This window comes from Camarhynchus parvulus, chromosome 22, assembly GCF_901933205.1.
Source record: "Camarhynchus parvulus chromosome 22, STF_HiC, whole genome shotgun sequence".
Classification (NCBI taxonomy): Eukaryota; Metazoa; Chordata; class Aves; order Passeriformes; family Thraupidae; genus Camarhynchus; species Camarhynchus parvulus.
Window position 1 is genome coordinate 1,363,120 of NC_044592.1, and position 22,041 is coordinate 1,385,160.

Below are 22,041 nucleotides of genomic sequence, written 5' to 3' on the forward strand. Positions count from 1 at the left end.
GGCTGCCCTTTTCCAGGGGCTGGTGATCCACCAGCAAAGTGCTGCTGCCTGTGGTCCCTCAGGTGAGGCAGCCCAGCCTCGGCCCTTCACACCTCTCCCAGCTCGTGTCAGGAGCCCCACATTCCTTGCTGTACAATATTTTGCCTTTCCCAGTGCTCCCAGTGCCGATGTCCTTCGAGGCTGGGGCAAGAACCAACTGCTCTGCGGTTCTGGGTGTCTTGGCCAGCTCTGCTGGGCATCTCCCACCCACCCATTCTCACATCCCAGTTTAATACATTCCATTTCCTTGCTGTTTCCCTCCCCTTTTAGAGGTTTTTCTCCCCTGAAATCAGCCGTCTCTGTGCTCAGGCTCCCTGCAGATGAGTGGTGGCACCTCTGAGATCTTCCCTTCCCCGGAGCTGCTGGAATGTGCTGTTCTGAAGCAGTTGGCAGCCTTTGCTTATATATACATGTGTGTGTATTAAATAGAACAGCTCAGAATATCCGGCAGGCAGAGGTTCATTCAGCACCCAGAGCCTTTCCAGGCCTTTTCCTTTTCCTTCCTTCCTTCCTCAGCTCCCTAGGAACAAGGAACAAGATTCAGTGTCAACAAAGTTGATTTCTAAAAGGCTTCCACTTGCCCTGGAATGATGATGATGATGATGATGGTGGTGGTGGTTTTGCTCTCCAGGCACCAGATACAGGGAAAGCAGAAAACAGAAAGCCCAAAACCTTGGAACTTCACACCCAGTGTAGAGTGCAGCTCTTCAAAGGAGAACAAACAGCAGGAAACCACGGATATCCCCCAGGATCAGGCATTCCATGTGCAGTGCTGTGCAAGGGATGGGGCTGCTTTGAGCTGCAGGCCCCCAAATTTACCTCCCAGTTGCAGGCTGAGCCGCTCCATCTGTGCAGGCGTTGGGGAACAGCAGCAGCAGCCGAGGGCTGGGATGTTCCAGATGTTGGGCTGCAGGAAGTGGGAAGGTGTGGCATCTCCAGGGCTGCATCCCAAGCCCATCAGAAGGGAAGTGGTTGTGGGTAGAGGATCTCCCACTCACAGAGACCGGACCACAAAAGAGGAGGTGAGGGGGAAGGATAAAAAAAAAAGCAGCGTTTGTGAGGATGTAACCTCTTTGGCTGTCCATGAGGCCTGGGAGTGCAGTCAGGAGAGGGGGGAGGCTTTGCCGAGAGGCTCAGCGAGCCAGAGAGGCTTTTTTGTTGTCTCAGTGCTGGGGCTGGTGTCAGATCTAGGCCGGGAGTAGTCCTGAAAAGCAATTTGCCTGGGCTGCCGAGGAATTAGTCATGACTCCCTGTGCCCACTCGCCTGTGATCCTTTGGAGAAGGGCACGGTGTCAGCCACAGTTTAGCTCTTGAGGGAGAAGGAAACCCTGGTAGAAAATATCAGCTGGTGAACTGAGGTGATCTCCCCCTCCCCAGACATGGCTGTGCTTTGTTTCCACCTTAACCTGCAAATCCAATTGCAGACAGCCTAATCTCTCCCCTCCTCTTGCCTGAAAAGAGCAGCTGTCACCGGGCTCTGGGAGCCGGGTGGGAGGATCTAGTGCTCCGAGAGGACCTGCTGTCAGCAGGGCCACGGGCCCACAGCCCAATTAAACTAATGCCCAGTGATAGGAGTTAAACCTGTTAGAATTATTTCTCTCCATGTTTATTGCTCTGCCACGAAGCCTCTTATGGCAGAGATGTTCTGCCCTCCCTCGGGACAGCTCCGCTCCCAGCAGAGGCTGCGCTGCCGTCGGAGCTGTCTCGTCTCCCCAGCTCTCCTGCAGCTGCAGCTGAAGTTCACCTGTGTCCCCCCAGGTTGTTCCCTGCCCTTCACCGGGGCTGGGATGATCCAAGCAGGCAGGAGCTGGGGAGCAGAGCCGGCCCTGCATCCCCCAGTGAGGTTTTATCCCACCTCCCTCCCTGCTTCCCTCGGCCCTGCTCTGGCCTGGGCTGACTCAGACCACTCACCCTCCTCCTCCTCCTTGCTGGCCTGAGTCAGCTTGGCAGGGACTGGAGACCTGAGCTGCCAAACCTCCTTTCCTTGACTCATCCCAGCAGCTCTGCCTTCCCCAGGGATGTCGGACGGAGGAGCTCCGTGAGCAGCAGGATTCCACTGCAGCACCTTTCCATTGGGCTCCACCAGCGAGCTGGAAATCCCAAAACAGTGGAGTAAATGTCATGGGAATGCTGGGGTGAATTCAAGTGATGCCAGTTGAATAGTTTTGCTCATTTTCCTTCAATCTTTTCTGGCCAAATTGGTCTCTGCAGTTGGGAGGTGCCTCCTTTTTCCCTTTGCCACTTTTCTGGGAAGCTTTCTTGCAGGATGGGGATGTGGAGATCTTGCTGGGTGGAGGCTGTGACATCCCAGATCCACCTGCACTCTTCAGCTCTGGCTCAGAATATTCACCCATGGGACTTGCCTTGAAATTCTTGATGGGATGGCAGAAGCTCAGCAGAAAATCTTAGTTCTAATTTCTATGTGTTTCACTTTTTTTTTGGAGAAGAGGAAGAAGGAAACACTTCCCTCTTTTTCCCAAGATCCACAAAGATGCTGAGACCACTGGAAGATGCAGAAATCAGCTCATCTTCCTCCTCCAGGAAAAAACATGAACCCCAGGGGGATAGGAAGGTTCCTCACAGTCCCTCATTTCCATCTCTTTGTAGTGTTGGCTTCAATCTTGCTCCATTGCCTCATAACCAGGGTGGTGGTGATGATCCTGCCCTTCAAGCAGGAGGGATCTGATCACAGGTGGGAGGCCCAGTGTTTGCAAACAAAAAAAAAAAAAGAACTGGGTGAAGGAGAGAACGTTGTTTTATTTCAAAGCTTTCGAGCGCTCGTCGCTCTTGATGTAGATTTAAATAAAAAACCCCGAGACGAGCGATTTTTGCATTACCCAGCCCCTGTGCCTGGAAGAAAAAAAAAAAAAAAAGTTCAATACAGAAAGTGTGGTTTGATTTGGAGTTTTCAGAAAGAGGCTGCAGAGCAGTGGGATTATTTTAATAATACGGAAACTTCCCTTCAGGATATTGTAATTTTCTTGCCTGTACTTCTTGTTCTCGTTACTCTTAACGTGATAATCCTCTCCACAGCCTCTGTCGGCTGCGTGTGACCGTGGAGAGCTGCTGGGAGTGGGAATTACTGTGTGCTCTGCAAAATGTTCCCAGCTTGTCCTCCTTGCAGGGCTCTGCCTGTGACTCTGCGGGGTGGGAGCACGTGAGAGCAGCTTTTCCCTCTGTTTTTGTGGGATACCCGGGCTCCAGCCACGGCTGGGAGGCTCCCTGAGCTCGCAGACTGTGGGGACTGGGAGCCAGTTGCTGCCTGTGGGCGTGAAAAATAAGAGCAATCCTTGGGCAGCTGTCTCAGAGAGATGGGGCTGGGGATGTGAGTCAGGCTGGGCAGCTGAAGTGTGTCTGTGTGGAGTCACCTCGATCCCATGTGGATCCTGCTCAGGCACCTCCTGGGGTGGGGGCTTGGGGGAGCTCTGGAGGTCTGAGGGGTTCACAGCACCCAGAGGGTTGCAGGGTGGGGAGGTTTTGTCTTTATGGAATGAATCCTAAAGCCCCAGAATGGTTTGGGTGGGAAGGGAGTGTTAAACTCATCTTGTTCCACCCCCTGCCATGTGCAGGGACACCTTCCACTATCCCAGGGTGCTCCAAGCTGGCCTTGGACACTTCCAGGGATGGAGCAGCCACAGCTTCCCTAGGAATTCCTCCCCCAAATCCCATCCAGCCCTGCCCTCTGGCAGTGGGAGCCATTCCCTGTGTGCTGTCCCTCCATCCTTGTCCCCAGTCCCTCTCCAGCTCTCCTGGAGCCCCTTCAGGCCCTGCAAGCTGCTCCATATCCATTAAGGCATGATGCCTTTTGCTTATTGCACAGAAACGGGCAAATCTGACAGCAAAAAAGGGCCAGAAACCCTGAATATTTACAGGTATTCCACAGCCAAAGCTTTTGGAGGAATTGGTTGCTGAGCAGATCCTCCTAACCACAGAGAGGCAACAATAAGGGAACGACACCCCCAGCCTTTCAAAGGGGGGCACATTCTTGAGTCGTGCCCGGCCCTGTGCGGTTTGCAACCAAAACAATTCACACCTAAGGCCTATTTATAGAGTGCAACAGTCCCTGGATATTTTAGCAGCCGGAACAGGCACGGGGATGGAGGGTGAGTTTTACTATGTGCTGGTTACCTGACCTGCAGGGCGCCAGCTGCCGCGGATTTCTGCGCTCCCCGAACGCCAGGCACAAGTCGTGTGAGCTGCCCCCACACTGCTCCGTGTCTGTTCTCTCCAGCACCCAATTTTAGCAGCACGAAAAGGGAGCTGGAGCTCCTGGGAGGGTTTTTTGGAGCAGAGGGATGGCGGGGGGAGAGAGCCCAGCTCGCATCCCCCGGATGGTGGGAGCGGATGGCGAGGACAGCTGGGCGCTGGGATGGGGCTGGAATGTGGCTGGGCACTGCCTGCCCTCAGATCAGGCTGCTGGAGTTCAAGTGCAGCCCAAAAAGATGTTTAAAGAAGGAGATTTTAAGAAAATCTCCATCTTTAACCCTCGAGCTTTTAACAGCAATTCTCCTTGAAAAGCAAACATCCCCATTAAATTGTGGTGCTGCATCAAGCCTGGGATTGAAATCTCAGGGCCAGCAGGAAGAATTGGAACAAACCTTTGGATCCTTCTAGTCCTGGCTGCTCCCAGCACTCTGCATTTCCTTAATAGCACGGGAGCTTGACAACACGAGTGAACCCAGCGCTGATCCCATGACAACAAACGCGCACGGATTTACTCTTGGCTGGTCAATTGAAATCCATTTGCTTCTCTGGTTGACGAGGTGTGGAATGAATGTTTTAAGTGTGTTAAAACAGTCAGCATGGAAAGAAAGTTCCTTAAAATATCTCCTATCGCTGGAGGTTTGCTGCCAGCTAGCAAGTAGGAGGGAGCAGGCACTGAGGTAGCATGGGGAGAAGGCTGTGCTGGAGCTCGGAGCTCGGAGCACAGGGTTCCCCTCCCTTTTGGAGGTGTCACAGTCCACTGGGATTGTGCTCCAGCCCAAGAATCTCATGGGAGGGAGCTGTTGTAGGGGTAAGGAGTGTGTGGAGGGGGTGAATAATGCAGACATGGTGGTTTAGGGGGAATTTCACCGTCGTGTTGAGGATGAGGAAGGAGGAAACAGCCAGACCCACCTCAGCATCCTTAATGGGGCTGGAGGAGCAGCAGCTCCCCTCAGCTTCTGGGGGAGAGCACGGGTTTGTCCTCAGCACTGAGCCCTGCTGGGTTGTGACCTCCCTGCTTTTCTAGCATTCCCACTTATTCCATCAGCTCCCAATCCATGTCCTGGAGCACGTCCTTGGCTCGAGCTGACATGTTTGGTGCTGGCTCCAAGAGAGTCTGGAGCTCCAAATCCCCAAGACTTCCTTTACTTTTGAGGCGTAACCCCCATTAAAGCTGCAGCTTGTGCTGGGCTCAGCTCAGCATTTCCCAGGGACAGCTTTCCCTGCACGCTCCAGGGCTGCCCTGCACTCGCCTGGAGCTGATTTCCATCTCTTCTTTCCACAGGTGGAGAGAGACTTTGAACGGGAATATGGGAAGCTGCAGCAGTGAGTATCAACCACACTGGTCAGACAGGACCGGCCGCGTGCTTCCCTCCTCTCCTTGCATCTTCCCAGGGAGTTTTAGCCAGGGATGCTCTTCCCAGTGAGCAAATCCCTCACTGCCCTGTAATTCCCAATTCTTCAGGGATTCTCTGAGTGTTCAAAGGTGTCCTCAGAAGTATTTGCAGTGGGGTTGCAGATTCTGGCAGCTTACAAAAAAAAAAAAAGAAGTGTCAATTTGCCAGGAAACCGCGGCCAACACCTCAGAGGACCAGGAGTGGCTTTGCCATCCTGCCTGTGTCACAGGAGCTCGCAGGGATCATCTGGAAGCATTTGGCTTTACCATTTGTGCTAAGTGTGAGAACTTTCAGGAAATATGCGAACTATGAATAAGAGATCACCAACTTGAAAAGGTTAAAAACCATCTGAAAACAACCCGAAAGGGTTGAGCTGCACTGAACTTCATCAAGCCTTGCCTGGATATTTTTAACTCCCACCAGAAGCCAGCATATTCAGCCCGTAAATGATTTGTTGCACGTATGATACACTTGGGTTTCTTTCTTTCCAAGATTCCGACTTTGCCTTCTTTCTCCCATCTTTCAGATTGGAAGATCAGACCAAAAAACTTCAGAAGGATATGAAGAAAAGCACAGATGCAGATTTGGGTAAGTGACTGGAGGATACATAGACTGTGAACTTGGCCACAGAGAGATGAAGTGACTTTTCTCGAGATCACATGAGTAATGTGTGACAAGTCTGGAAAACAAATCCCAGAGCTCAGTCCCACTCAGTTTGCTTAGTTACAAGGCCATCTGCGAGAGGCAGCTCAGCCCAGGGAACACAGGGAGTGCTGCGGGCTCAGTCCCCATCTCCTGAGCTCCATGGCCTTGCACAAGTCCCTTTCTTTTGTTTGCCTCAGTTTCTGCCACTGAAAAAACCCAGGAGTCGTGGTTCCAGGTCTCACATTATCCAGCAGGAGCAGCTCCAGCTGAGCCTATTGTGCCAGCAGTGCTTTTTCACCTCCTTTCCCCTCCCTCATCTCCCTCTCTGGAGCCCCAGGAAGGTGGGATGGGTCTGGGGGGCACAGCTGGCCACAGCTGGCCGTGTTTCCCGTGGGAAATGCTGACCTGGCAGCTCTCCTTTGGGAATAACCCAGCTCATTCCCTCGGTGCCTGCTTCTTTTGGCTTCCCCTCGTGGCAGTGGGCGATGGAGGAAGCAATAAACAGCTCTGCCTGCACGTTTGGGGTGGCATCTGCCCTTGCAGGCGTCCTGTGCCATGCCCCAGCTCCCTTCACATCCCTCTGGTTGGAATCTGCTGTGCCCAGAGGGGGATCCAGCAGAGGGGAGCTGGGAGCTGGATTTGTTGGATGCTGGTTACTGAACCTGCAGCAAAGAGCTGTTCCAAAGCCAGATGGTTTTTCCCAGCGTGTGGTTTGGAGCAGTCCCTGCCTGGCCCCCACAGCTCCAGAGCCAAAGCAGAGGCACCAGCACAAACAGGTGTGGGCTGCACTGGGCCAGCGCTCATCCCGTGGGATCGGGGTCACTGCAGGGCAGGGCAGTGGGAGGGAGGCAGATCTGGGGCTGTCCATGCTCCAGCCTCTCACCTGAGTGTGTGTGTGTGTGTGTGTGTGTGTGTGTGTGTGATATTGCCTGACACAAACACAGATCCAGGCTCACACCTGTGTGTGTGTGTGTGTGTGTGTGGATATTGCCTGACACAAACACAGATCCAGGCTCACACCTGTGTGTGTGTGTGTGTGTGTGTGTGTGTGGTGGATATTGCCTGACACAAACACAGATCCAGGCTCTTCCTATGTGTGTGTGTGTGTGTGTGTGTGTGTGTGTGTGAGTGTGTGTGGATATTGCTTGACACCAACAGAGATCCAGCCTCTCACCTCTGTGTGTGTGTGTGTGTGTGTTTGTGTGTGTGTGTGTGTTTGTGTGTGTGTGTGTGATATTGCTTGACACAAACACAGATCCAGCCTCTTCCTATGTGTGTGTGTGTGTGTGTGTGTGTGTGTGTGGTGTGAATATTGCTTGACACAAACAGAGATCCAGCCTCTCACCTCTGTGTGTGTGTGTGTGTGTTTGTGTGTGTGTGAGTGTGTGTGTGTGAGTGTGTGTGTGGGAATATGTGTGGATATTGCCTGACACAAACACAGATCCAGGCTCACACCTGTGTGTGTGTGTGTGTTGTGTGTGTGTGTGTATGGATATTGCCTGACACAAGCATAGGTCCAGGCTCTCACCCATGTGTATTTGTGTGTGTGTGTGTGGATATTGCCTGACACAAACACAGATCCAGGTTCTCAGCTCTGTGTGTGAGTGTCTGTGTATGTGTATGTGTCTGTGTGTGTGGAATGTGTGTGTGTGTGTGTGTGTGTGTGTGAATATTGTGTGTGTGTGTGTGTGGATATTGCCTGACACAAACACAGATCCAGCCTCTCACCTGTGTGTGTGTGAATGTGTGTGTGTGTGTCTGTGTTTGTGTGTGTGTGTGTGTATTTGTGTGTGTGTGTGTGTGTGTGTGTGTGAGTGTGGATATTGCCTGACACAAACACAGATCCAGGCTCTTCCCGTGCTCTCCCACCCTTCCCAGCACGGGCAGAGGGGTGGGAAAAGCACCAGCCACCCAGGACTCTTTTCCAGGGTGAAATCTGCCCTTTCTGAGGACTCTGGTCATTGTCAGGGATCCTTGGTAAGTTTTTCCTTGTTAAGGATTCCCCTCCCTCCCTTGCAGTGGGCGTTGTTTATATGGAGCATTTCAAGTCCCAGAGGAGCTGTGGGAGGACTTTCTTTTTCCGTTCTGTTACATGGCAGAGTCACAAATGAGCCTTGGCCAGAGCCAGGATGATCTGATTTCTCATTTAAAGGCTTGAAATGGTGAGTGGAGGGAGAGGCTAGCACACAGCCTGCCGAGGAGGTGGATCAGATCAATCCTGGCAGTGCCCATTCCCAACATCCAGCCCCCAAATCTGGTGAGGATGGCAGAGTTTTGCCCTCCTGTCTCTTTCCTCCAAGCTCAGGGGTTTGGTTGGTTCTTCACTGCCTGCACACACTCCCTGGCAAAGTGGGACTGGTGGATTGAGTCTCCACCTTCTTCCCAAAAAGCTCAGCTCAGAACAAGAGAATTCCTGTGCACAGAGATATCCCAGGCAGGCTCTTCACTGCCCTACCAGCAAACAGGCTGTTAGCAGCACTCCCTGTCCCACAGCTGGGCATCACTCACCCCCTTCCCCACCCTCTCTCCAGACAAAATAGGATCTTAAGGAGCAGGAGGATGTTCTTTAACGGGAGGTAAGAGCTCTACTTTGGAATAATCAGTTGGAGGTACATCTCACATGTTTAATGAGCAAAAGAGCAGTGCAGACCCCCCTGAAGGCCACCCTGAGGCACAGGAGATCCTTTCTCCTCCTCCTCTTACTCCTTCTCCTCCTTGTCCTTGTCCTTGTCCTTCTCTCTCCTGCCCTGGAGCTCTCAGACCCCGCTTTTTCAGCTCTCTCCAGGTGATCCCATTGATGCAGAGGAAATTCCTGCCCCAAATTCCCCCTGAACATGCCCAAATCCCAACCTCCCAGCGTGACCCTGCCACTCCCTCCCTCCAGTTCCCTTCCAATCCTTTCCTGTCAAGGAAGATTTCATTTTTCTTCCAGCCAAAGGAGTTCTGCTGTTCTCAGCTCCGTCCTGTTCTGGCACAAATCCCTGCTCAGATGTGGTCACACATATGGATTCTATCCCATCTGTTTCAAGGTTTAAATGCCCAAAGCCTTCATGTTTGGATAATAGATGGATACAGTGGCTTTGTTATCCCAGAGTGAGAGGCTCATTCTGCACTGAGCTCCCCAGCTCTGCAGCTTCTGAGCTCTCTCTGTTATAATTGTGTGTAACCTTTCAATCAGAATGTTTAACCCCTTGATTTATGATCTTAAGCCCCATTATTGGGATGATTTTAACTTTTAATATCTAAGGGAGTCTTTCCAAAGCTCCTCCAAAGCACAGCTCGAGCATCTGGCTTTGTGATCTCCAACTGGAATAGCTTCCAGCACTGAGGAAAAAGAACATTTTTTTTTTAGTACCTCTGGCCTTTTTTTTTTTTAGTCTATTTTATCTCTGTTTATATTTATGCTTTCCCTTTGATTAGACTTTTTTTCCATTCTGTACCTTCCCTGATGTCTTGCTCGTTTGTGTAGAGGCTCTGTCATTGAATTTTCCCTTTGCAGACCAAGTGTTTGGATAAAGAGGGATGTGGCTGACGGAAAACAAGTGGAATGCTCAGTCAGAGCATGACCTGGTGCTTCTGGATTTCTTGGTGGCACTCCCAGGGCCTGTAGGGACTTCATATTCCCCCTGGCTCCTTCTCTACAGGCAAAAAAAAATCAGATAATTGAGGGGGAAATACTTAACTTGTGTCCCTGCTCTTTGTGTTTGGAGAGGGAAAGAGAAATCTTCGTCTCCCAGTCCTGTCAGTCTGGTCCTTTCCCACTAAATCCACTTCAAATACATGAGTTTTTTTGTAAAGCCATTTGAAAGACTTAATGGACTGTGATTTTTCTCGTTGTGGAAGAGCTGTAGTGAGGCTGAGAGTGACACTTAATAGTCTGTCGAGAGAAGATGTATAAAAACCCCCATCTCTGGTTTTTTTTTAAGAGAACAGTGCTTTTGTTAGTCTGGGATTATTTCTGGCAGCATCACAAGCCTCACATTGGAGTGCTTCAGACTTAACTTATATAAAAACACTTCTCTGGGTGTTTACATGAATGAATTGGTGCCTTTTCCTTGCTTTTCTCTCAGCCTCCACCGAGCATCTCCCTGCCAGCTTGTGCTGACCCCCTCCTGGCTGCCTCAGCTCCCTGATTTTTGCCCTCCTGGCAGTGGGAAATGTGACCCTGTCTGGTTTCTTTTCCATCAGCCATGTCCAAGTCTGCAGTGAAGATCTCCTCAGACCTGCTGTCCAACCCCCTGTGTGAGCAGGAGCCCTCGTTCCTCGAGATGGTCACGGCCTTCGACACGGCCATGAAGAGGATGGACTCCTTCAACCAGGAGAAGGTGGATTGGCTTTGGCTGGAAAATGGGAGTGCTGGGAGTGTCCTGGAGGCGTGGAATGGTGGGAGTGTCCTGGAATCATGGGGTGGTTGGGGTTGGGGGGGATTTGAACCCATCCCATTGCACCCCCTGCCATGGCAGGGACACCTCCCGCTGTCCCAGGGGAGACTTTCTGAATCTCCACAATGTCCCAGGTGCCTCCAAGCTGGCCTTGGACATTTCCAGGGATGGGGCAGCCACAGCTCCTCTGGGAATTCCATCCCAGCCTCTCCCCACCTTCCCAGGGAAGGATTTCCTCCCAAAATCCCATCTAGGGATGGAGCAGCCACAGCTTCTCTGGGAATTCCATCCCAGCCTCTCCCCACCCTCCCAGGGAAGGATTTCCTCCCAAAATCCCATCTCTCCCTGCCCTCTGGCAGTGGGAAGCCATTCCCTGTGTCCTGTCACTCCCTGCCATGTCCAGAATCCTCGTGTCTCACCTCTTTCCCTTTTTATCATCATCCCGAAGACTTTTCCCACAGGAGTTTCTCTGATCTCCCTCTTCAGGCTGGGGTTTCAGCTCCCATGGGAGAAATTCCCTCTCTTTTGGTTAAAGGACATGGTGGTTGTGCTCAGAGTCCCTCCCCACCCCATGGTGGGATCCCTACAAACCCATCCTTGTGCAAATGGGATTTTCCAGCGATCCTGACGTGCATTGCTCCCTTTTTTGCTTTCCACAGGTGAATCAGATCCAAAAGACAGTCATAGAGCCTTTGAAAAAGTGAGTACCAACCATCATCTCCTGGGGTTTGTCCTCATCTGGAGCTTTAGGGATGTGGGTCCTGGAGAGAGGCTGGAAATCAGCCTCAGAGGGACAGCCCTGCCCTGGTCCTGCTGGCCACACTGCTTTTGGTACCTTAATTAATAATAATTATAACCTTTTTTGCCACTTGGATCCACTGCTGCCTTCACCTGTAGCTTAAAGAACTCCTGAGATATAAAATCATGGAGCATCCTGGGCTGGAAGGGACCCTCAAAAGATGAATAATTCAATTTTCTCTGTTTATGTGTTGTTGGTTTTTACCTCCAGCAAAGGAACAAAACCACCTGGAGATCATCCAGGGGGGTCAGAAATTGACTGGTTGAGCAAAAGTTTCTTTCATTTAGAAATTTTCCTAAATAAAAGAGGAGAAAGTGGAAGTTCCTGCATGTTTATAAATACTATTTATAAATAATATTTCCATGCAGAGAAGGAGGAGAGACTGCAGAGCCTTCATAGCCAGAGAGGTTGGAAATGAGGGGAAAATGCCCAAATCCCACAGTTCTGTCACATCTAGCCTGCAAAATTTCCACTTTTTCCAGGGTCACAGGCTGTACCCCCAAACCTTTCAGGATAATTCAGTTCTCTCCCAAATATCCCCTTAAATCCCAAGATTTGCTGTTTTGTTACAGGAACAGAGCCAGCGAGCAAAAATAAAATGAAATTACTTTAATATGACAGTAAGTGTTGGAAATTGCTGAATAACAATTTCAGTTTAGGTTTGACACACACAGGGGTTGTCGTGGTTTAGTTGGTTTGGGTTTTTTTTTTCCCTCTGAAGTTGTTGTTTCTGCCCAAATCTGAAAGTAAAATCTCATGGATCACTTAACACCTGAGGTTACAGCATGTTCCTGTCTGGGGAATATTTGGTGACTCAAGTTTTACCTTGGTCCTCTATCCACAACCAGAAATTCCTGCTTATTTAAGGGAAAAAAATAAGAAGAAAGAAAGAAAAAGGAAAAGAAAAATCCCACCCTTTTGCTGTGGAATTGTGTTGCTTATTATCTAGATTGTCCTCATGAAAGATACATTAACTTTTTCTTCCAGCATTCTGTTAAAATTGGAAGAACTTGTGTTTCTGAGATATTCTAGGTTTTTTGTTTTTTTTTTTCCCTCAGCTTGTGTTAGTTGGTGAAATGAAAGACAAATCCCTTTCCCTGCAAACCTGCCTTGGGTTTGAAATCCTGGGGTGGTGAATTCAGGACAATAAATCCATTCCCATGTGCCCATGGGAGATGCTCCGAGGGCTGGAACCATGACCAAAACCTCTCCAGTTTTGGGAACAGGAACGTGCTCCAAGGCAAAGGGATCTCCTGGTCACCGTGCCAGGCTGGCCAGAACATTTCCATGGCCAAAACCTCTCCAGTTTTGGGAACAGGAACGTGCTCCAAGGCAAAGGGATCTCCTGGTCACCATGTCAGGGTCACAAGGACATTTCCCGTGACCAAAACCTCTGCAATTTTGGGATGTCCCGGTCAAAGGGATGTCCTGGTCAAAGGGATGTCCTGGTCACCCTGGTCAGCAACCTGCTCCAAGTCAAAGGGATGGTGCCGTGCCAGGGGGACCAGGACATTCCCATGGCCAAACCCCTCCAGTTTTGGGAATAGGAACATGCTCCAAGGCAAAGGGATCTCCTGGTCACCATGCCAGTCTGGCTAGGACATTCCCATGGCCAAAACCTCTCCAGTTTTGGGATGTCCTGGTCACCATGCCAGGAACCTGCTCCAGGGCAAAGGGGTAGTGCCATGCCAGGGTGACCAGGACATTCCCATGGCCAAAACCTTTCCAGTTCTGGGAGATGTCCTGGTCACCATGCCAGGGTGACCAGGACATTCCCATGGCCAAAACCTTTCCAATCTTGAGATGTCCTGGTCAAAGGGATGTCCTGGTCACCATGCCAGGAACCTGCTCCAGGGCAAAGGGATGGTGCCGTGCCAGGCTGGCCAGGACATTCCCATGGCCAAACCTTTCCAGTTTTAGGAACAGGAACCTGCTCCAAAGCAAAGGAATGTCCTGGTCACCATGCCAGGCTGGCTAGGACATTCTCATGGCCAAAACCTTTCCAGTTCTGGGAGATGTCCTGGTCACCCTGGCATGGTGACCAGGACATTCCCATGGCCAAAACCTTTCCAATCTTGAGATATCCTGGTCAAAGGGATGTCCTGGTCACTGTGGTCAGCAACCTGCTCCAAGTCAAAGGGGTAGTGCCGTGCCAGGGTGACCAGGACATTCCCATGGCCAAACCTCTCCAGTTTTGGGAACAGGAACCTGCACCAAGGCGCAGGGGTGTCCTGGTCACCATGTCAGGGTGACAAGGACATTCCCGTGGCCAAAACCTTTCCTGTTTTGGGAAGAGGAACGTGCTCCAAGTCAAAGGGATGTCCTGGTCATCATGCCAGGAACCTGCTCCAGGGCAAAGGGATGGTGCCATGCCAGGCTGGCCAGGACATTCCCATGGCCAAACCTCTCCAATTTTGGGAACAGGAACCTGCTCCAAGGCAAAGGGATCTCCTGGTCACCATGCCAGGAACCTGCTCCTTTGCATGGAGGACATTTCAGGGTGACCAGGACATTGCCGTGGCCAAAACCTCTCCAGTTTTGGGAACAGGAAGCTGCTCCAAGGCAAAGGGGTGGTACCATGCTAGGCTGGCCAGGACATTCCCAATCTCCAATTTTGCGTGAGAGAAGAAAAGGCTCCAGGGACATCTCAGAGTCCTAAAGGAGCTCCAGGAGAGCTGGAGAGGAACTGGGACAAGGGATGGAAGGACAGGACCCAGGCAATGGCTCCCACTGCCAGAGGGCAGGGTTAGATGGGATTTTGGGAAGGAATTGTTCCCTGTGAGGATGAGGAGGGGCTGGGATGGATTTCCCTGAGGATGCCTCATTTCTGGAAGTGTCTGAGGTGACTTTGGAGCAACCTGGGGCAGTGGAAGGTGGGGAAGGGGGTGGATCTGGGTGATCCTTCACATCCCTTCCCACCCAGCCCATTCCATGTTTCCCTGGCTCGGGACACTCCGTTATCTGCCCAGTCCTCAGTTCAACACCAGGGTGTTTACTCCAACCTCCTGGCTGCTTTCCATCCCAGCAATTCTCTCCAACTTTCTGAATTTCCACGATGAGAGGTTTATTTTTCCCCTTTTCCTGCCCTTTGGCACCTGCAAAGCTTCACCCTGTGTGCTTTTAACCAGCTTATGTTCCATGCTGGGGGAGCTTCATCCCCACTCCAAGAACAAAACTGCTCCTTTTCTTCCCTCCTCCTTCCTTTTGTAGGTGCATCCCTGCCTAGGAACATTTCTGAGGAGCCCAAGGGTCCATTTTGAGGCTAATGAGATGCAGGAGAGAAATGCAGAGTTTGCACCTCCCTCCCTTTGTCCTGCTGGCAGATAAACCCCAGCACCAGTTCTGGCAGAAAAGTTCCAGATTAATGAAAGCTGCCTTGAGGAGCTCTTCTTATTTCCAGTTAGGTTTTCCTTCCCCTCGCCGAGGCAGCTCTCCCAAGCCTCTCCCAACTTTGCTCTGACCTAGAAAAAAAAAGACTTTTTCAATTTTTTTTTTTTTTTTGCTCCAACAGCTGCACTTTATTACATCTTCACTGGTGGTCTTTTACAGTTTATTAGCCAAAGAAACAGATAAGTATAATCCAGACAATTATCATTAGTGGTAATATATTGTAATCAGAGGCACATGGGCAGTAAAATCTCCATTCAGTTGTCCAGGGATTGGAGTTTCCAGGCAAATATTGGGGAATTTGTTAAACCACGTTGAAAAAAAGCAGTAGTAGATTTAGTTGGGGGGGTGGAGGTTGTATTGTTTCAATCCTTCTGCTTCTGGGCTCGTAGGGTTATTCACAATTTGGCTTTTTGAGCCCAAAGAAGCCTTTGGCTGGGAATGACTCATTTATTTTCAGGGAAAGAGCAAAGCTCCAGTGAGAATATTGCATTTTTCAGGGGATGGGTTGGGCAAGGAGCTGGGCAGGAGGGATGGGCTCCTCTTTGGGAGCTGCCTGTGGAATCTCACACCAGAGCAGCGGATTTGGGGCAGAAGGGGACAAAACCAACTGGTTTGGACTTCACTCTCCCAGTTCTTCCCAGTCAAGGCAGGGACAGGGATTGGGGATGGAGTATTAATGTTCCATATTGTGTCCGTATTTAAGGAAGGAAGCGGCTTAAACGAGCCAGGTGGTTTGGAAATCCACAGGATTTAGGACCATTCACGTTGGGAGAGGATTTCCAGGGCCACAGGTCTCAATTTAACTGACTCCGTCTGACTCTCTCAGAGCAAGGGGGTGACCTGGTCACCTTGGCTTGGTGCCGTTCCCTTAGGGCATTGTCCTGCTCACAAATCCAGAAAGGTTTTGGCAATGGGATCGTCATGGTCACCTTGGCTTGGTGCCATTCCCTTGGAGCATGTTCCTGTTGCCAAAATTGGAGAATTTTTGGCCATGGGGATGTCCTGGTCACCCTGGCACAGAATCACCCCACTGGAGCATTGTCCTTGTCCCAGAACTGGAGAGATTTGGCCGTGGGAATGTTATGTTCACCTGGAATTGGTGCCATCCCCTTAGAGCATTGTTCTGTTCGTAAAATTGGAGAATTTTTGGCCATGGGGATGTCTTGGTCACCTTGGCACAGGATCACCCAACTGGAACACTGTCCTTCTCCCAAAATTGGATAGATTTGGCCATGGGGATGTCATGGTCACCTGGAATTGGTGCCATTCCCTTGGAGCATACTCCCGTTCCTAAAATTGGAGAATTTTTGGCCATGGGGATGTCCTGGTCACCCTGGTACAGGATCACCCCATTGGAACATTGTCCTTGTCCCAAAATTGGAGAGATTTTGGCCATGGGAATGTCCTGGTACCAACCCTTTGACTTGGAGCATGTTCCTGCACCCAGAACTGGAGAGGTTTTGGCCATGGGGATGTCCTGGTCACCCTGGTACAGAAACCCCATTGGAGCATTGTCCTTGTCCCAAAATTGGAGAGGTTGTGGCCATGGGAATGTCCTGGTGCCAACCCTTTGACTTGGAGCATGTTCTTGCTCCCAAAACTGGAAAATTTTTTGGCCATTGGAATGTCCTGGTTACCCTGGTACAAAATTAACCCATTGAAGCATTGTCCTTCTCCTAAAATTGGAGAGATTAGGCCATGGGAATGTCCTGGTACCAACCCTTTGACTTGGAGCATGTTCCTGCACCCAAAATTGGAGAACTTTTGGCCATTGGAATGTCCTGGTTACCCTGGTACAAAATTAACCCATTGAAGCATTGTCCTTCTCCTAAAATTGGAGAGATTAGGCCATGGGAATGTCCTGGTACCAACCCTTTGACTTGGAGCATGTTCCTGCACCCAAAATTGGAGAGGTTTTGGCCATGGGGATGTCCTGGTCACCCTGGCACAGAATCACCTCGCTGGAGCATTGTCCTTGTCCCAGAACTGGGGAGGTTGGCCATGTGGATGTCCTTGTCCCAGAATTGGAGAGGTTTGGCATTGGGATGTCCTGGTCACCCTGGCGCAGTACAATCCCTTTGATGTTGGGCATTGCTCCACTGCCAAAACTGGAACATTTGCCACGGGGATATCCTGGTCACCCTGGCTTTGGCAGGGGTGACACTGAGGGTGCTGCCACCGAGGTGCCACCACGCAGGGCTGGGTGTCAGACCCGTGGGACATCCCAGAGGTGCAATCCGGGAGCTGCTCGGAGCAATGAGGGACAAATTCCATCAGAGCTGTGTGTCACCAGCATCTGCCAGCAGCACAGCTGGGAGGAGTCACTGAGTGAGTGAGGATCCCTCACTCCATCTCCATCCCACCATCCCACCATCCCCGTGGTGCCTCAGGCTGCCAGGCAAAGGCAGCCCAGGCTGGCCAGGAGCAGCTCCAGGGGTGCCGGACCGGAAGCAGGAAAAGCAGCTTTCATGTCCTTAACGAGCCCCTAATGAGGATTTGGAGCAGCCACATGGCCACCTAATCCCCCACGCTGCTTCCTCATGCCAGCCTCTCCATTCCTGCACCTTTTCCCTCCAGGAGGAAGGGCTGGGTTTCGTTTCCCCCTTCCTGGTGGGTGGATGGGCCCCCACGGATGTGTGGGCACGAGCACAGGAATGGCAGGAATCCCCTTCCCTGCTCCAGCCTCTCCTGAGCCATCCTGGTGCCTCTCCAAACTTCCCCTCACCTCATCCACCCTCCCTTCCTTTGGCATCTGATGCTTCCCACCTCTGTCATTCCTTTTTTCTTACCTATCCGTCACCAACTGGAGATCTCGTCCACTTTTGTCCACTTCCTTTTGATTTCTTATCCAAGATATCACCCCAAAAGAGCCCTAGGGAAGAGCCACGTGTGTGCCAGCCAGGTCCAGCTCACAGGCTGCCAGTGAGGGTGTTTGAGATGTTTGGAAACAAGGAGAATGAAAGATTTTACCATTATTTTTCCTGGTGTCAAAGCTCCAGCACCCCTTTCCCACTAAAAAAGGGCTGGAGGAAGCAGTGGGATGAGGATTTGGGATGGAGAGGGTGAAATGACAGAGAGGTGACAGAATGTTCCCACTCCTCGAACGTCCCCACCATCCCCTGGGCTTCCCAGCAGAGAGATGGGAAGGAATTTCCAATTTCCAAGCCCCAGATTTGTCAGCTGGGCTCAGTAACAGACAAATCTGGCAGCACCAGGAATCCTGGGGCACTTTTATCTCCCCAACCCCATCCTTTAATTACGGGGAGCTGAAGGGAGCCTGGCGTGGAGACGAGGTGGGAACACGATTTGGAATGCAGGGAACGAGGTGATTTAGATGTTTTTTCCAAGGATAACCTGTCATCCTGTGAGGAGTTCACCCCCAGGTTTCCCCTCTCCCCCCAGAGCCACGAGCAGAGTAATTTGTATTTTCTGTTCGTTATCCCTGCGGATCTCCCCTCACCTGCTCCTCTTAAGCTGCCTGGGCTGTAATCCCCTCTCAGCAGCCTTCCCTGAAAAGTGACAGGGAACAACAGCAGCTTATTCCTCAAGCTGCTTTCATGGCAGACCCTCTAAGAGCCCCTGTGCTGCTTTACCTGCACTTTGCCACCATTCCCACCAAATTTTCTTTGGAGTCGGCTTTGATTTTCTTGGCTTTGCATTAAAAAAAAGGAAGTCTTGGGTTACAGAGGGTGGTGAAGGGGATTTGGGAGTGGTTCTGGCTGTCACAGCCCCTCATTCCCTGTGGAGGAGGATGGTGTTGGGATTATTGATAGTATCAGAAATTAGGAATGTCTTTTTCATGGTGAGAATTGTCCAACCCTGGCACAGTCTGCCCAGGAGTCACCATCCCTGGAAGTGCTCAGAAAATGCATGGATGTGGCACTTTGTGGCTTAGAGGTGGTTGGAGTGGGTTTTAGGGCCCTTTTCAGCCTTGCTGATTCCATGATCTGTTACAAACCCCACATCTGCTCCAGGGTTCACAGGGACAGGAATTGTTCCCTTGTTCAAAGTGTGAGGAATGGATGAGTGAAACATTCAGGATTTGCTTGTGAGGCTTCCCTGCTCTTTCCCCTGAAATTCTCAGTGGGGTTCAGGCTCCATTTCCAAAGGGCTCTGTGGCTGCTGCTCCCATCCCAGTTGATCCCAGTCCCTTTGTTCCCAGGAGGGGTTGGTGGTTCTTCTCCAAATTAGGAATGTTAGGAATTATTTTTTTTCATGGTGAGAATTGTCAAACCCTGGCACAGTCTGCCCAGGAGTCACCATCCCTGGAAGTGCTCAGAAAATGCATGGATGTGGCACTTTGTGGCTTAGAGGTGCTGGGTTGGAGGTTGGAGTGGGTTTTAGGGCCCTTTTCCAGCCTTGCTGATTCCATGATCTGTTGGAAACCCCACACCTGCTCCAGGATTTTCCCCTGTGCATCTCACAGGGACAGGAATTGTTCCCTTGCTCCAAGTGTGAGGAATGGATGAGTGAAACATTCAGGATTTGCTTGTGAGGCTTCCCTGCTCTTTCCCCTGAAATTCTGTGTGGAGTTGTTCAGGCTCCATTTCCAAAGGGCTCTGTGGAAATGGAGTTGATCCCAGGTGATCCCCGTTGCTGCCAGGAGGGGTTGGTGGTGCTTCTCCAAAGGCTTTGGAAAACTCTCCTGGTCCTTGCAGGGGTGTTCTTGGAGGGCTTGGCTGTGCCTGAGGATGGCAGAGGCTCTGCAGAGCCTTGGTGCCAGGCCCTGCAGCAGGAGCATTTGTCAATAACGTGCATGAGATGGTTGTGGAGACACTGGGGCCACGTGTGGAGTCAGGAATTCCTCGGAATAACTTGGCACCAGCGGGAGCTCAGCTCTCCCTCTCCCCCTGCACGGGTGTTTGGCACCCCTGGCACTCACCCTGGGATTGTGTTTCTGTCCACACAGGGAGAAAATCCTGGGCAGGACTTGGAACCCCTTCTCCTTGAATCCCAGGGCAACTCAGAGCTGCTGGGCTCACGGGGAATTCAGGATTCCTTGATTCCTTCAGGAGCAGAGGCAGCTTTGCCTCAATCCAGAACAGCCCAGGGAAGGTCCTTCCCTGCCTGAGCTGATCCTGCCTGGAAATGAAACCTGGGAGAGTGTGGGAAGAGTTCAGTGGGCACAGGGAGAGCTCAGTGGGCACAGGGAGAGCTCAGTGGGCACAATAAGAGCTCAGTGGGCACAGGGAGAGCTCAGTGGGCACAGGGAGAGCTCAGTGGGCACAATAAGAGCTCAGTGGGCACAGGGAGAGCTTGGCTGGCCCAAGGAGAGTTCCTTGGGCACCGGGGAAGCTTGGTGGGCACAGGGAGGACACAGCTGGAGCAGGGAGGGCTCAGTGGGCACAGGGAGAGCTCAGTGGGCACAGGGAGAGCTCCTTGGGCACAGGGAGAGCTCAGTGGGCACAGGGAGAGCTCCTTGGGCACAGGGAGAGCTCAGTGAGCACAGGGAGAGCTCAGTGGGCACAGGGAGAGCTCAGCTGGAGCAGGGAGAGCTTGGTGGGCACAGAGAGGGCTCGGTGGGCACAGGGAGGGCTCAGCTGGAGGAGGGAGAACTCAGTGGGAACAATAAGAGCTCAGTGGGCACAGGGAGAGCTCAGCTGGAGCAGATGGGCACAAGGAAAGCTTGATGGGCATAGGGAGAGCTTGACTCCTACAGGGAGAGCTTGGCTGGCCCAAGGAGAGCTCAGTGGGCACAGGGAGAGCTCGGTGGGCACAGAGAGAGGGCTCAGCTGGAACAGGCAGAGCTCCTTGGGCACAGGGAGAGCTCAGGCACAAATGACCCAGCCCTTGGCTGGTGGAGGACAGCCACACTGAAGGAACCTCCAATAGTGATGGGCTTGGTTTTGAACTAAAAAAGGGGAGATTTAAAGAGGATATTGGGAAGGAATTGTTCCCTGGGAGGATGGGGGTGGCACAGGTTGCCCAGAGAAGTTGGAAAACACTTCCTCATCTCTGTGAGTGCCCAAGGCCAGCCTGGATGGGGCTTGGAGCGCCCTGGGAGTGTGGAAAGTGCCCTGCCCATGGCAGGGGGTGGAACAGGGTGATTCAAGGTCTCTTCCCACCCAGGGCAGTGTGAGATTCCAGGGTTCCCAGTGGCCAGGCTGGAGCTCAGGACACTCAGAGCTGGGCACGGCTGCAGCTCCGGGGAGCTGGCCCCCCCTGCTCTGGGAAATGCAGCGTATAATCTATGCATTAAAAGTCCTGTGAGACAGGAGCTGCTGTGCCTACACAGTTCCAGCCTCTTCAGATCCAGCCCTGTAGATATTTTTTAAAGCTCTGCCTGAGCACAGTGTCCTTCCATTAGGGGCTGGGAAATTGCACCGAGTCGATACCGGGAATAAAAAAAAGGGGGAAAAAATTTAAATCAAATTTTCCTCCCTTTTTAAAACCCAGATTTAACTTCAAAGTGAATGGAAACTGCGTTGCTGATCGTCTTGTGAGCCCTCCCTGGCCGCTTTTTCCAAGGGGAAGGGTTGGCAGAGGAGCAGGGTTGGGGGTGGCAGTCAGAGTCCCGTGGCTCTGTTCAGGCAGGAGCCCTGGGAAGTGCCAGGGAAAGGGCAGGAAAGCACCACAAACAGCTGGGTTTGGGTGCCAGCACGAGCCTCAGTGGTTTGGGGACGTCTCAGGAAGGCCATGGGAGGATTTCCCAGCCTCCAGCCTGGAATTTCTTCTGGCATTGCCATGCCTACATTCCCACTGTGGAGGAGCAGCTCAGCTCATCTGCATCCTCTTTATTCCCTACTTTAGGTTTTGTGTCCTTCCCAAACCTCCCCCAGCCAGGGGAATAATATAATAATCATTAAAATAAACCAGGAAAGCCTCTGGGCTGATGGCATCCTCCTTCCCATCATTAATAATTGGGAGAAATTCCTGCAGGAGCTGCGACCTCGAGCTGTTGGCAGTGTGTGTGTGCCGTGTTGGGAAAGGGCATCCCTGGCACAAAAACATCCCTGGAAGTGCCCCAGGCCAGGCTGGAGTGGGCTTGGAGCCTCCTGGGCCAGTGGAAGGTGTCTCTGCCCCAGCTGGAGTGTCCTGAAGGTCCTTTCCAACCCAAACCATTCCCTGATCCTGTGAACCCAAACCCATGAGACCGCTCAACCTGGCCACCCCTTCCTCCATCCCTATTTCCCTGACCCTTCTCCTGGCAGATTTTTGGACTTTACAAAGAAGTAGGAAAGATTTT

At 51.7% G+C, this 22,041-nt stretch overlaps 1 protein-coding gene across 1 annotated transcript in view; it reads left to right on the plus strand.

The window, feature by feature from the left end:
- BIN3 (bridging integrator 3) overlaps nt 1–22,041 on the plus strand; it is a 48,757-nt gene that overhangs the window by 15,085 nt on the left and 11,631 nt on the right. Inside the window, exons 3-6 of the mRNA XM_030964210.1 lie at nt 5,528–5,568; nt 6,166–6,227; nt 10,473–10,609; nt 11,326–11,366. Of these exons, the coding sequence (XP_030820070.1) occupies nt 5,528–5,568; nt 6,166–6,227; nt 10,473–10,609; nt 11,326–11,366 (281 nt within the window). The remainder of the gene's footprint in view (nt 1–5,527; nt 5,569–6,165; nt 6,228–10,472; nt 10,610–11,325; nt 11,367–22,041) is intronic.